General features: G+C 36.8%; 1 protein-coding gene across 1 annotated transcript in view; it reads left to right on the top strand.

The window, feature by feature from the left end:
• The window catches only part of IQGAP1 (IQ motif containing GTPase activating protein 1), a 123286-nt gene that overhangs the window by 80829 nt on the left and 28274 nt on the right, over positions 1–14183 (top strand). The window contains exons 16-26 of the mRNA XM_074232604.1: positions 3184–3274; positions 3825–3992; positions 4292–4434; positions 7322–7492; positions 8539–8622; positions 8721–8792; positions 8889–8958; positions 10331–10539; positions 10873–11028; positions 12812–12975; positions 13654–13878. Of these exons, the coding sequence (XP_074088705.1) occupies positions 3184–3274; positions 3825–3992; positions 4292–4434; positions 7322–7492; positions 8539–8622; positions 8721–8792; positions 8889–8958; positions 10331–10539; positions 10873–11028; positions 12812–12975; positions 13654–13878 (1553 nt within the window). The remainder of the gene's footprint in view (positions 1–3183; positions 3275–3824; positions 3993–4291; positions 4435–7321; positions 7493–8538; positions 8623–8720; positions 8793–8888; positions 8959–10330; positions 10540–10872; positions 11029–12811; positions 12976–13653; positions 13879–14183) is intronic.

Raw genomic sequence — 14183 nt, 5'->3', positions numbered from 1 at the left:
CATTTCTTTTTGCAATTCAAAACTTTATTTTTCACTATCAAGTCAAATATTTAAGGGGGAAAAAACCAACAAACAATATACCAGAATGTCTTGTGTTCTCTGTAGCTCTTAGTCAGTTGTATAGTCAACTACTAAATGTTAGCTTCCTTTTCATATGATTGTTTTCTTTTTTTTTAATTTTTATTTAAGGCAATGGGGTTAAGTGACTTGCCCAAGGTCACACAGCTAGGCAGTTATTAAGTGTCTGAGGCCATATTTGAACTCAGGTCCTCCTGACTCCAGGGCCAGTATTCTATCCACTGTACCACCTAGCTGCTCCCATATGCTTGTTTTCAAAGATGCTTTCTAATCCATTTTCACTCCAAAGAGATTAGTTTAATAATATGTTCAGGAAACATTGGTGTACCAAGAATATACCTTGACCTGATTATAAAATTCAGTTGGATAGGCACCTCATAGATTTTATGAGTATTGACACATGAAGTTGGTAGTTTACTGGAGTCATAATTTTCTGAGTTAGAATAGAATGTCATCTTCTTCTGCATTTTTGAAATCTTTGACTATTGAAGATTTTTTGAAAATTTATCACTGAATATCTTTAAAACTGTGGGGCCCCGAGCATGAATTTCTCCTGTATGTTTTTGGTTAGTTTCAGATTTCTGACTTGTGCATTTTAAGTGTTAATCCATGGAGTGAGTTCCAAATATAGTCTTTTCACTAGTATTGCTAGTAAGAATAGATCACTATAAAAACAATGGAGGATTTTCTTCCATTTCATATCTATTTGTTTAAATTTCTATTTAATTTCTTTCTAATTACATTTAAAGGTATTTTCAACATTTATTTATTTGTAAGAATTTGAATTCTACATTTTTCTCCCTTCCCTTCCCTTCCCTTCCCTTCCCTTCCCTTCCCTTCCCTTCCCTTCCCTTCCCTTCCCTCCCCTCCCCTCCCCTCCCCTCCCCTCCCCTCCCCTCCCCTCCCCTCCCCTCCCCTCCCCTCCCCTCCCCTCCCCTCCCCTCCCCTCCCCCCCTCCCCTCCCCTCTCCCAATGAGAAAGAGCAATCTGATATGAGTTACAGATGTACAATCAGGTTAAGCATATTTTCATTTTAGTCATATTGTGAAAGAAGAATCAAAACAAAAGGGAAAAAACCATGAAAAAGAAAAAACATACAACAAATTTTAAAAGTGAAAGTAGTATGCTTTGGTCTGCAGACTCTATAATTCTTTCTCTGCTTTATTTTCCTTTGTAATGTTTCACAAATGAGCTTTGCTCAACCAGTGTTGTTGGTAGTTTGTATATTTCTTTGCTTGTTAGGAACGTCAAGTGTTTGCTGCTTTGAGGCATTTCTTGGCTCTTTTCTGCCTCATTGTGGTGAGTTTCACAATTAAACTTCTTTAAAAAATTATGTTAAGGCATTTCCCTTAACATAAAGGGTCAAAAGGATAGGAACAGATAGTTCTCAAAAGAACTGCATACTATTCACAACCACATAAAAGAATGCTTCAAATCACGAATAATGTGAAAAATACAAAACAAAATATCTCACACGGGGCAGATTCACAAAAATGGAAGCAGTCGGTATTAGATGGGATTGTAGAAAGATTGGCATGCTAATGCATCATTGGTGGAGCTGTAAAATGGTACATTTTGGAAAGTAATTTGGATTTATGCAAATATAGTGATTAAAACATTCATACCCAGAACCAGAGACTCCATTACTGGGCTTACACCCCAAGGAAACCATTTACTAAATAAAAAGACATCATATATTTCAAAATACTTTTAACAGGACTTTTGGTGATGTTTTAGAATCGGAAATAAAGTAGATATCCAAGAAATAGCAAATTATGGTACACATGTCATGGTATACTACTGTGCTATAAGAAATGATATATATGATGAAAACATAGAGAGAAAAGATCAATATGAAATGATGTGGAGTGAAAGTGATTTCACAACATTCATGGTAACAAAAGTGGAAAAAAATAATACACCAAAAAAAATAAAAAAATAATTTTAACAAAATTATAACAGTCTAGAGATGCATGACTCTAATGAAGCGATATGAAAATATATCCCCACCTATCCTTTCATGGAAGTTAGAGTCCATAGGTATTGCACATTGCATTGTTTTCAATGTATCAATCAGTTATATTGACTCCCCCCCTTTTAAAAATTAATGCTTTTCATACAAGCTGTCTCCTCGGGAGGAGGAGGAGGAGGAGGAGGGGAGGGATACATCAAGATACTATGGTGAGGTAAGAACCAAAATATCAATTAAAAACTTATGAATGAGAAAAGAAATGATGATAGGATTTATAACTTTACTTTTTTCAGTTTCTTATCTCTCAGGCTTGACATTTTACTAAAGAGTTTGAATTGTAATGTCTATAATTACATCTTTTTAAAAAATTCTTCTTATTTGATATTTTGTTTTTGATATTTTCTGTCATCAGTTGCACAAAAATAGTTTATTCTGAAATGATTCCCACATAAGAAATTAGTAATTTCTAATCTGTTACGATGTAGCTAGCCTCCTTTTTTGGGATAAGTATTGTATGTATGCTATTGGCAAAACCTTACAAATCTCTCTTTCCTTGACAAGAACATTGTTATACAGATGTGAGTAGTATAATTTTTTCCTCTAATTCTATGGAATGTTATGTTTTGATACTTTGGGGTAGAATATGAAACCAACTTTCTCATTCATCTTTTTGAGAGGTCTTTCAGCTCAGAGCAACAATAAGAAGTCAGTGTTGGAAAAATTTAAAAAGGCCTGATTTTTAGCACCTTTTCCCCTTATTCAACTACTCTCACTCTCTTAGAGGGTGGGAAAGTTGCTTTTCATTTCTCAGACCTGAGGGCCTAAGACAGGTCACTTGGCAGCTGAGCTGGCAGCTTTAGGCTGTTCCTGGCCTTGACTTGAGAACTTGGGGGGAGCCTACTAGAGCTGAGGAGTTGGTGATCAGAGGAGGGCTTTAGAGCATATGTGCCTTGTATGTTGATCACCTGCCTTCAGGCTTACCTTGAGCAGCTCATAGTGTTAAATTCTATCTTTCTTTCAGACAAAAGTAAGTTCATAACATTTTATGAAGAAATGAACCTTAGCCACACGGTCATTTCAGCTTTGCCAATCATTCAGCTATTCAATTTTGGTCTGTTTTTTACCATTCTTAGGAAATTCAGGATGAGTCAGCTGTGCTATGGCTGGATGAAATTCAGGGTGGGATCTGGCAGGCGAACAGAGACACAGAAGAGGCACAAAAATGTATGTATCTACTTCTCATTTTGGTCTTGCCATCATTTATCTTTAACATTCTTAAGAATATGCCAAAATGGGGTCGTACCTATTTCTGGTATGATTCGATTCTGTGGGGGGAATATATTGTTATCAAAACAATTATGCAGATGAATTTACAAATCTCAGCTGTCTTTAAGGTGCTTCTTTTTTGTGGATAATTTTTTACATGCCAGATAAGCTGGGTTCAGCAAACAAATTACAAGCATATATTCTCTAACAATTATGCAAAAAACCTAACTGAGCGATTGTGACTGGGAGAAGGATAATTATTCAGACTTATTACCACCTTTTGTCATTTGTTTATGAATTTTAATTTTAATTTTAGCAAGTTGTTACCACCATTGCCATTGACCTGAGTTTGGTTGCTGTGTGATGTCTTACCTTATATAGTTGAAGTCAATATACATATCCTTTTGGTTCTGTCTTTTTCATTCTCTAGTACTTTAGATGTGCCGTTATGTGTTTTTTTTAATTCGTTGTGTAAGCAGTCTTCAGTAATCCTTTCTGCTTGTGTCAGTTGCCTTAGGAGTCTTGGCTATCAATGAAGCAGTGGATGCTGGTGATATTGGCCAGACCCTCATTGCCCTTCGTTCTCCTGATGTTGGCCTTTATGGAGTCACCCCTGAATGTGCTGAATCTTATCAGGGAGATCTTGAAGATTTGAAGAAGAGAAAACTTGCAACAGGTGAGTAGGGGAGAAATAAGAATATGTGTTCTGATTGCAAGGGAAATTAATGTGTAAGAGTGTGGTGGGAAGAGGGCAGCTGGTTATGGGGGGAAGGACTGATGGTCACAGTATACTTCATTTCAAAGAATGTAGGAAAGTATTCCTGTTCTGAAGAAAGTATTTTTATTGGACTGCAAGTATTCCATTTGTTGTAGCCAATTAAGACCCTTGGTTGGCAACTTATTGACTACTTCAACACAGTGGGTTCGACCGGATGGCCATATGTTTGATAAAACGAAATTCCATTCGTCTTCAAGGTGACAATAATAGCAAGTGGGTGAAGCACTGGGTGAAAGGAGGGTATCATTATTACCACAACTTGGAGACCAAAGAAGGCGGATGGGATGAGCCCCCAGGTTTTGTGCAAAATACAACCCATCTTTCTCGGGAGGAAATTCAGGTAGGTGACTTTATGAAACGATTCCCTTCTCTGAAATAAGGAATATTTGCTCAGCAGTTGCTTAGATAATGTGTTTGGGTTCAGATCTAATGCTAGTAATGCATGATGGTAAAAATCTTAAATGAGGATCCAGAATATGTGAGTTGTGTATTCAAGCTCCTTAGCCCACTCTAGCTAAATTACAATGAAGGCCATTTGGAATCCTTAAACATAAGAATTATGTAGTTTTTAAGAAAATAGAATTGTGTCACTTCCAGTTTATGTGGAATAAGGCAAAATGACCAACCGATTGGTGGCCATAGAAAGACCATTCTCTTGTCCAGAATGTGGGTTTCTAGTAACCTCTGGGAAGGAGGACAGCGTCCTGGTGCAGTGGTTCTTGTCCTATTTCTGTTCAAGTTGATTTCAGGAAAATTACCCAGGCCCCCAGTCTCCTTGTTAGTAAAGTACTACAAGGTCTTTTTAGACTTTCACTTAGTATGATTCTCGAATTCAATAAAGAAATAGTAACAGCCTGAGAAAATAAAGTAACTCACTTAATAGAAGCAAATATCAACAAGACCTGTACTAAGTTGCTTAGGGAATTCAGAACCGATTTTTTTTTTTTTTTTTTTTTTTTTTTTTTTTTTTTTTTTAGTTTTTGCAGGACAGTAGGATTAAGTGGCTTGCCCAAGGCCACACAGCTAGGTAATTATTAAGTGTCTGAGGCCGGATTTGAGCTCAGGTCCTCCTGACTTCAGGGCCAGTGCTCTATCCACTGCACCACCTAGCCACCCCTTAGAACCGAATTTTAAAAGAACATTCTAGGTGGCAGCTAGGTTGCACAGTGAATAGAGTACTAACCCTGAAGTCAGGAGGACCTGAGTTCAAATCCGGCCTCAGACACTTAATAATTATCTAGCTGTGTGGCCTTGGGCAAGCCACTTAACCCCACTGCCTTGCAAAAAAAAAACCCCAAAACTAAAAAAAAAAGAATATACTAGCTAAACTGAACTGAACTGAAAAGCATTAAATGAGGATCTATTGAAGAAATCGAGATGTGTAACCTTGAGAAGAGCAGGCATAAGAAAAAAGTGGTAATCATAGATAGATTAAAGTTGTTATACTCAGCCCCAGGAAGAAGAACTAGGAGTTAAGAGTAAAAGTTGTAGAGAGGCAGATTTAGACTTTGAATTAAAGGGGAAAACAGTCCCTAAGTAGAATGGACTGCTTTGGAAGGTAGTAGATTTCTTTATCCTGCAAGTCTTCCAATAAAGAAGGGATGATCAATTGTCAGGAAAGAGGAGGGATCCTTGTTAAGTGAGTTATATGCTGGACTGACTAACCCTGAAGTTCCTCCCCCCATTGTAAATACGCCAGAGATCATTCCTTGATCTTGTAGAGAGGTGATATGTTTGTCAGAAGACAAACACACAAAATTCCTGTGTAATCTAAACCAGATCAAAATGTAATTAAGAAATGTTTAACCAAAAAAACCCAACAAAATCTAACATAAATCATGTTAATTTGTGGTTTCTTAACTCAGATCTGGTTCTATTTGAGTTTGACATCACTGTTGTTGTTGACAAAAAACCACAGGTGACCAGTAATACTTTTTTTGTTGTTAGATGCCAAAATGATAGGCCAAATCTTATACAAAGTAGTTAATGTGACAAAATCCAACATGCAGTTTCAAAAAAGTCACCTGTACTTAGAGAAAAAGTGGAATGGATTTTTTCCCACCCACAGCCAGTTTTCAAATGAGATTCTTTTTGCAGAAGGAGTACCTCGTAAGATGCAAAATGGACCAGATGGTCTCTGGAATCTCTTCTGGATTTCTGTGCATCCTTTATTGACTGCAGAGGGATGTACCTAATAAAATGACAGAGTTCAAGATAATGTACATTTGAAAAGAAAGGTCAAGAAAAGACCTCAGGAGGTTTTCCAGTTCCCCTCATTAAACTTAACCTTCTTAAGCTGAGTAGAACCTTTTTTTAAGGAGATCCTGCAAGATCTCTATTGTTGATAACTTCCTTTTAGCAAATTAGATTCCATCTTAGTGGGGTTGTGTCCTGCTTTAAGCAGGTAAGGCTGTATGTTGGTGTGAAGTCTATTGTTAGGTAGTATTAGAGTAATCAGTAGAAGAAAATGAAGTGAAAATTTAGAAAGGATTTAACCTCCACAAAAGACCTAATGATAAAGGTGAATTTGAGAACCTTCTTTAAGTTATTAAGCATATTTAGGCACAGTACTTGCCCACAAAGAATTAAATAGTTAAAGGATCGAGTAACGAATACTGTGAATTGTTAAATTTGTTTCCTAGCTGTAGCTTGAAATTGAGTCTTTGTGACTTAAGAACTGTACAAGAGGCGTTGCTAGGTGGCGCATTGATTAGAGCACCAGCCTTGGAGTCAGGAGTACCTGGGTTCAAATCCAACCTGAGACACTTAATAATTACCTAGCCGTGTGGCCTTGGGCAAGCCACTTAACCCCATTGCCTTGAAAAATCTAAAAAAAAACTCCCCAAAACTGTACAAGAGTAATTAATGACTGTTAAATGTTAAGTAAATGCTGTAAATTCTGGCTCTTAGAATCATAGGAGGAATAGATGAATCTAGTAGTATGAAATTAGGGAAGATAAACATTAAATGTGAGAAAAGCAATTAATAGGATTCTGATAATGTAATCTTGCAAATAAAGAAGGAAAATTCTCAAACTGACCTGTGATTGACAGTGGAAAATCAACATTGGAAAACATTACCCTGGTCCTTTGAGGAAAAATCAGAATGAATTTATATTGTGAAACTGGATTCCTTAGTCATGGATATTTTTTTTATCATTTATATTATTTTATACCATTTTGTGATAAGTCATTGTCCTCTGATGGTATTTAACTTTGTTATTGAAGAGTTCCATCTCTGGGGTGACAGCTGCCTACAACCGGGAACAGTTGTGGCTGGCCAATGAGAGCCTGATCACCAAGCTTCAGGCTGCTTGTCGTGGATACCTAGTCCGTCAGGATTTCAGGTCCCGGATGAATTTCCTCAAGAAGCAAGTTCCTGCCATCATTTGCATCCAGGTATTTTGTTTAGGTCTATGTATATTTAGACAGAGAATGTACTTTTAATGTCCATAGGTAGAAAGTTCAACTTTTAGACTTGATTTTCTCAGATGATTCATACACACACAGAAATATATATATATATATATATATATATATATATATATACATATATATATATATATATATATATATATATGTATATGATCATTTTTCTAAAGTAAAGTTCTAATCCATTATGTGCTTGATAAGAGACCTGCACACTTGGTAGCCAACATCAAAAAAACTTTATTATCAAGATAGAAAAGACCTGGAATTTTTACTACCTTTAAGAGTTCTAGATGAAGATAAAGAGGACCTGGTTTCTAGTCTCACATAAACTACTTTCGACCTAAGTGATTTTTTTCAAATTACTTAACCTTTCTGGAAAACTGTCTCCTTATATGTAAAATGGAAATAGTAATCTTTATACTAAAATACTAACAGGGTCTGTTGTGAAGCTCTTATGAGATAAAATAGAAAATGCTTGTAAATTATTGTAATAATAATAATGATATAAAATAAACAAACAGAAAAAGAAAATTATAAATTATATAAAATATTATGTAAATATATATAATATATCATAAAAATATATAAAATATATAAATTATAAATTCCCACATAAATTTGAGATATTCTATTATTATTCCTTGTTTTATATTGGAGACTAGATCAGAGGGTATTAACTATTTTGTGTTTAACCTTTAATAGTTCAAATAAAAAAAGTAAGTATGGTGTGATCTTGTCTAAGCAAGACACCCTCTCTGATCCAAAGTTCCTTCATCTGTAAAAATACAAATAGATAATAACTACCTCTAAATGGTTTTTGTAAATCCTACATTAAATGAGATTATGCATATCAAAGGGCTTTGAAAATTCTAAATCTAAATTTAAGTTGTTGGGAGTATAGAAAATGAAAATTGTGATACTACATCAGTACCTCCATTCAAATACTGAATCAGGATAAGCATTAATTTTTGTCCCAGAAAAACCAATGACATTTTGGTATTTGATGGTTTCAGTCTCAGTGGCGGGGGTACAAACAGAAGAAGGCATATCAAGATCGTTTAGGATACCTCCGTTCTCATAAAGATGAAGTTGTAAAGGTATGTTGACTTGAGCTTTGCTTAGCATGAATGACATTTCTAGGGAAGGCCACTGTCAGAGTATAAAGAGATTTTCTGATTCTTTGTCTTTTTCACAGATTCAGTCCCTGGCAAGAATGCATCAGGCTAGAAAGCGTTATAAAGAGAGATTGCAGTATTTCCGAGACCATGTAAGGACCTGTGTGGGACCTCCTAGTAGTAATAATTTTGCTCTTTTTTTTATTGGCTTAATGAGAACAAGAATTTTTTTTCTCTTAATTCTTTAGATAAAAGACATAATAAAAATCCAGGCCTTTATTCGGGCAAACAAAGCTCGGGATGACTACAAAACACTCAGTAAGTTAACTGTGAATTGAGGTAGTGATGGGGAACCTGTTGTGTGGCATTAAGTTTGTGTTATTTTTCAATGTCTTCATTTTGTTTGTAGATCATTGTGCTGTCTGAAAGCAAGACTTGTTGGAACTACAGTTCTGTTTTCTTTCATTGATTTATAATCTTTATTTATTGATCATATAGCCTTCATTCCTGAATATGTACTTCCCCTTTCCTTTATTCAGAGAGCCTTCCTTGCAACGGATATTTAAAAAGAGGAAGGGGGCGGGGAAAGCATTTTAGAAAAAACAATTCAATGTACTTACACTGTATTTCACAATAAATACAGTAATATGTCTTGCCCTTGGTCCCTGTCCTCTGCAGAGTTGGACAAGGTGCATTTTTCTCATCTTTTATTACATAGTGTGGTCAGTTTTGCTTTAAGTCTATTTTCATTCTAGACTTAGATAATTTGTATTTTTTTAGTTTTACTTATTTCACATGTCCATTACTTCTCCTAGTACAGTAGTATGCCATTATAATTCATGTACCACAGTTTATTTGGTATTTCCCATTCTATGGACTCTGTGTCAGTTTTTTGCAATCATAAAATGTGTTGCTAGGATTATTTTGGTGTCCCACTGTGTATGGGACCTTTCTATCTTTGACTTCCTTGGCATGTACATACCTCCCAGTGATGTCTGAGGAGCATTTAAAGCACTTTTAAAAAAAATCGTAATGTCAAATTGTTTCTCAGAATGGCTGGACCAATTCAAAGCTCCATCTACTGTGTATTTGTTTTTATACAGATCTTCCACTTGTGACTATTTCTATCTTTTTTTTCATCTTTTCCAATTTTCTCAGTGTGAGGTGAAATCTCAGAGTTAGTTTAATTCTCATTTCTCTCATTTTTAGGGATTTGTACTAATCTTCCATAAAATTATTAATGGTTTGTAATTCTTCATTTGAGAAGTTTAATATTCTTTGACTAGGAAGAGCTTTTAATCTGTGTGTGTGTGTGTGTGTGTGTGTGTGTGTGTGTGTATACGTATACACATACACATGCATATGATGTATCTTGTATATAAGACTCTTATCAGACATCAGTGATGCAAAAACAAATTTCCTCCGTCAAGAATTGACAGGATTTTATACTTGTTTTGCTAATTCTTGACTCCATGTCTGTTTTTACTGGTTCTTGTTATTGGCTGATAATGTTTAAAAGATCACATTTTTCTTGTTCTCTTGGTGAATCTCAAAACAAATGTCTCCATCTCTTGAGGGTAAATAGAGACATTTCTGTAGAGAGCTTTGTTTTTCTATAATAGTGTTGATATTTTTGGAATCTTAGCATTTTTATTATGTTTTCTTTCTGTTATGTACTTCTTTCTGACAGTCAATGCTGAGGATCCTCCTATGGTGGTTGTCCGAAAGTTTGTCCATCTTTTGGATCAGAATGACCAGGATTTTCAAGAGGAACTTGATCTCATGAAGATGAGGGAAGAGGTTGTGACCCTCATCCGATCCAATCAGCAGCTGGAAAATGACCTGAATCTCATGGATATCAAGATTGGACTACTAGTGAAAAATAAAATCACATTGCAGGTATGGGCATAATTTCAGTTCTTTTAGGGATGTTGGACCTTAATGGAATACAGTCCTGTTCAGTCATTTCTCTCATTTACTTCCTCAAGGGTTTGCTCTCCACTCTGTTAACTGCTCTTTCTAGGCAGTTTTTAAATGCTTAGGGCATTATCCTGCAAGAATTGCTCTGAAGTACTACTATTGATCAGGAGAAGGGATTAGAATAGAATTCAGATTCTTTGTTAAATTAGAAGGTGATTGAAGTCATTGAAGGGATTTGGTTGAGAAAACATTTGTGCAATGGACAGCGCCCATTTTGTTAAATATCTGATTTATGGATTGGTTGTTTTCTAGGATGTGGTTTCCCATAGCAAAAAACTTACCAAGAAGAATAAAGAACAGTTATCTGACATGATGATGTTGAGCAAGCAGAGGGGTGGTCTGAAGGCTCTGAGCAAAGAGAAGAGAGAGAAATTGGAAGCGTATCAGCATCTGTTTTATCTATTGCAGGTAAGTGGTATTAATTTTTCATTCACATAAGGGATTGGTAGTAAGAATAGGTAGCAGGTGGCTGACCTTGATGATTCCAGTTCAACCTGACCCTGATGAAATACATGTGAAAACTGTAGACTAGAGAGGAGCAAAGGGCCTGATTTTTTTTTTAAATGGAAGACAATGGAGTTTTACATTTATAGTCCTGTGAGCTTAACTTGGATTCTTAACAGACTTCTACTAAATGGACATTTTGTGAACATCTTAAAAGGAAATGATGAGCACAAAAAATCATCATGGATTAATTAATAATAGACTTTATCTGACCTTTTTTCTTATTTTTTTTCATGCCTTTTTTGGGGTGGTGGGATGATGGATAGAGTTAATGAGCTAATAGATCAGGGGAATTCTATTAATATAGTTTACTTAGATTACTTAGAAAGCATTTGGCAGAATTTCTCATGAAATTTTTGTGGATATAGTGGAGATATATGAACAAAATGGTAGGGTTTGTTTTTTTTTTTTGCAAGGCAGTGGGGTTAAGTGGCTTGCCCAAGGTCACACAGCTAAGTAATTATTAAGTGTCTGAGGTCGGATTTAAACACAGCTAGTCCTGACTCCAGGGCTGGTGCTCTATCCACTGCGCCACCTAGCTGCCCCAAAATGGTAGTATTATTTAAATAGGTGGGTTTGAAAGACCAGTCCTAGAGAGTAATCTTTAATAGGTTGGTCAGCTTGCAAGAGGATCTCTAGTGGAAAGCTCTGGAAGGGACAAGCTAACTGTACTCTACTATAGGTAATAGAATTAGTATTCAAAAGATTTTGAGGAGGCTAGAGCATCAGATTGAATTAAAAAAAATTTTATAGGGATAAATCTTAAATTTAGGTTGAAAGAATGAGCTTCTAAAATACAAGTTGGAATGTAAGGCTAGTTTGTTGCTCAGAGAACTTTTAGTGGCATGCCCACTTGACCTGGCCAAATAGTTTGTGGCAGTCAAGAAGGGATGCAACCTCAGTCTGGAGTGCTCTGCCTTGGTCAGATAGTCCCTGGAGTCCTGTCTTCAGTGCTGGACCCAACAATTGAGGAAGAAAAGCAGCCAGCATGGTAAAGGGCCTTGAATCTATGCTGTAGAATAGTGGTTTTAGGAACTCGAGTCACTTGGTCTGGAAAAGGGAACTTGGCTGGGGATGAGTAGAGGAGGTAGATGGCAGAAGAGCTGGCATCACCTGTTGGAATAGCTTTCAGGTGGAAGAAGAACTTGTTCTCCCTGGCCCAGAGGACTGAATGAGGAAGGATGGGTAGGGGGAAAAGGTGATGTCAGGAAAAACTCAACCATTTGAGTATCTGAAATCCTCACTAAGTGTCCTTTTACCCCAGGAAGAGGCATTTTTGTGACTTCCTAAGGGTTGGATGAGTTGATCTCTTCAGACCTTTGTAGTGCAGAGATGGTGCAAACTGAACCTTGTCTGGAGCTCATTCACAGAGCTCTCTTTCTGGGATGACTGTTGACTTCTTGGATATACAGAGAGAGGTGGATGATCAGATTGTTCCTGTAGAGCTGGGATGGGACTTTAGAGATCATATAGTTTATCTCCTTCATTTTCAAAATGAAGAAATGGAGACTTCGAAACATCAAATTAAAAGTTGCTATCTGTGATTTGAAACCAGGCCTTCTGACTGCAGAGCCAGGGTTTTCTGTTTTTGCCAGCCTGCCTGAGGTTTCACTTTAGTTTCCAAAATTCTCTAATCCTTTGTTGTCTACCTGAGTTCTTTTTAATCCCTTGCTTGCTTTAATTGCAGACCAATCCTACCTATCTGGCCAAGTTGATTTTCCAGATGCCCCAGAATAAGTCCACGAAGTTCATGGATTCTGTGATCTTCACATTGTACAACTATGCCTCCAACCAGCGAGAGGAGTATCTGCTGCTGCGTCTCTTTAAGACAGCTCTTCAGGAGGAGATCAAGTATGCATGTGCCTTTTGGTCAGGCAGGGCAGCAGCCAGGCCCTGAACTCCCCCCCTCCCAATTCTCTGTATCATGGATTGATGGATCTTTCTGTGCTTGCACATCAGCCTGGAGGAGGGCTTGTCACCTAACTATCGTCCCTTGGGAGCAGGGCTGCAAATGGTGCCTTGTCACATGCCCACAAAAGTACCATCTGTAGATGCTGTGCCAGGTCCTGGAGATGCAAGAACAAAAAGGAAGCTTAGTTTCTGGAGGGAGGCCTCCTAAAAGGCTTTATACTGCACAAAACTATTAAGGCCAAGGCTTATAGCAGAACTGAGAGACCCTGTTCATAAATTATATATACATTCAAAATAGGGCCTGAATCTGTGATTTTTCAATGGTTTGGGGAACTCTTCCCAAGTAGGGAAATTCCCTCTATCAACACTGATTGTCATATACAAAATAAATATGTGAATATATGTGCATATCAGGGTGTGGAAAGCAGAGATAGGAGAATCCAGAAATGCCTCCTATAAAAAGTGGCCCTTGAGCTCAGTTTTGAGGGAAGTGAAGAGGCTTAAAGTGATGAGGGAGGTGAGGAAACAGGAGAGGTGTTGTAGCCTGATTGCAGACAAAGTGGATGTGGGTTGTATGTATAGTCAAATTGTTTTCATTTCATATCTTCTCTCTTCCAGATCAAAGGTAGATCAGATTCAAGAGATTGTGACTGGAAATCCTACAGTTATTAAAATGGTTGTGAGTTTCAACCGGGGTGCTCGGGGCCAGAATGCTCTGCGACAGATCCTAGCCCCTGTCGTGAAGGAGATTATGGATGACAAATCCCTTAATATCAAAACGGACCCTGTGGATATTTACAAGTCTTGGGTCAATCAGATGGAGTCTCAAACAGGAGAAGCAAGGTCTGGTCATGTCAACTGACTTCTCTTTTATCTCTGCTTTCTTTTGCTGATCTTTATTACTTTTTCTAAAACTTTAGTAGTTCTTTGAATAGCATATTAGTGCTAGCTCAGATTGTTTTTCATAAGAGCCTGTTTTTGCAATGAGGAAATTGTGATATTGTATCAATTTTGTGTCCTTTATTATCCAAGTGAAGGAAAAAGAGAATAAGATGTTCTTTGTGATCAGTCAGCCATTTAGTTGGAGTAAGGTAAATGGTCATTCATCTGGCAATTTTGGCTCTTCAGAATTAAGGGATAGTCTAAAA

This window comes from Macrotis lagotis, chromosome 4 (genome assembly GCF_037893015.1).
Source record: "Macrotis lagotis isolate mMagLag1 chromosome 4, bilby.v1.9.chrom.fasta, whole genome shotgun sequence".
Taxonomy (NCBI): Eukaryota; Metazoa; Chordata; class Mammalia; order Peramelemorphia; family Peramelidae; genus Macrotis; species Macrotis lagotis.
This window is presented reverse-complemented; position numbering and strand designations above follow the sequence as displayed.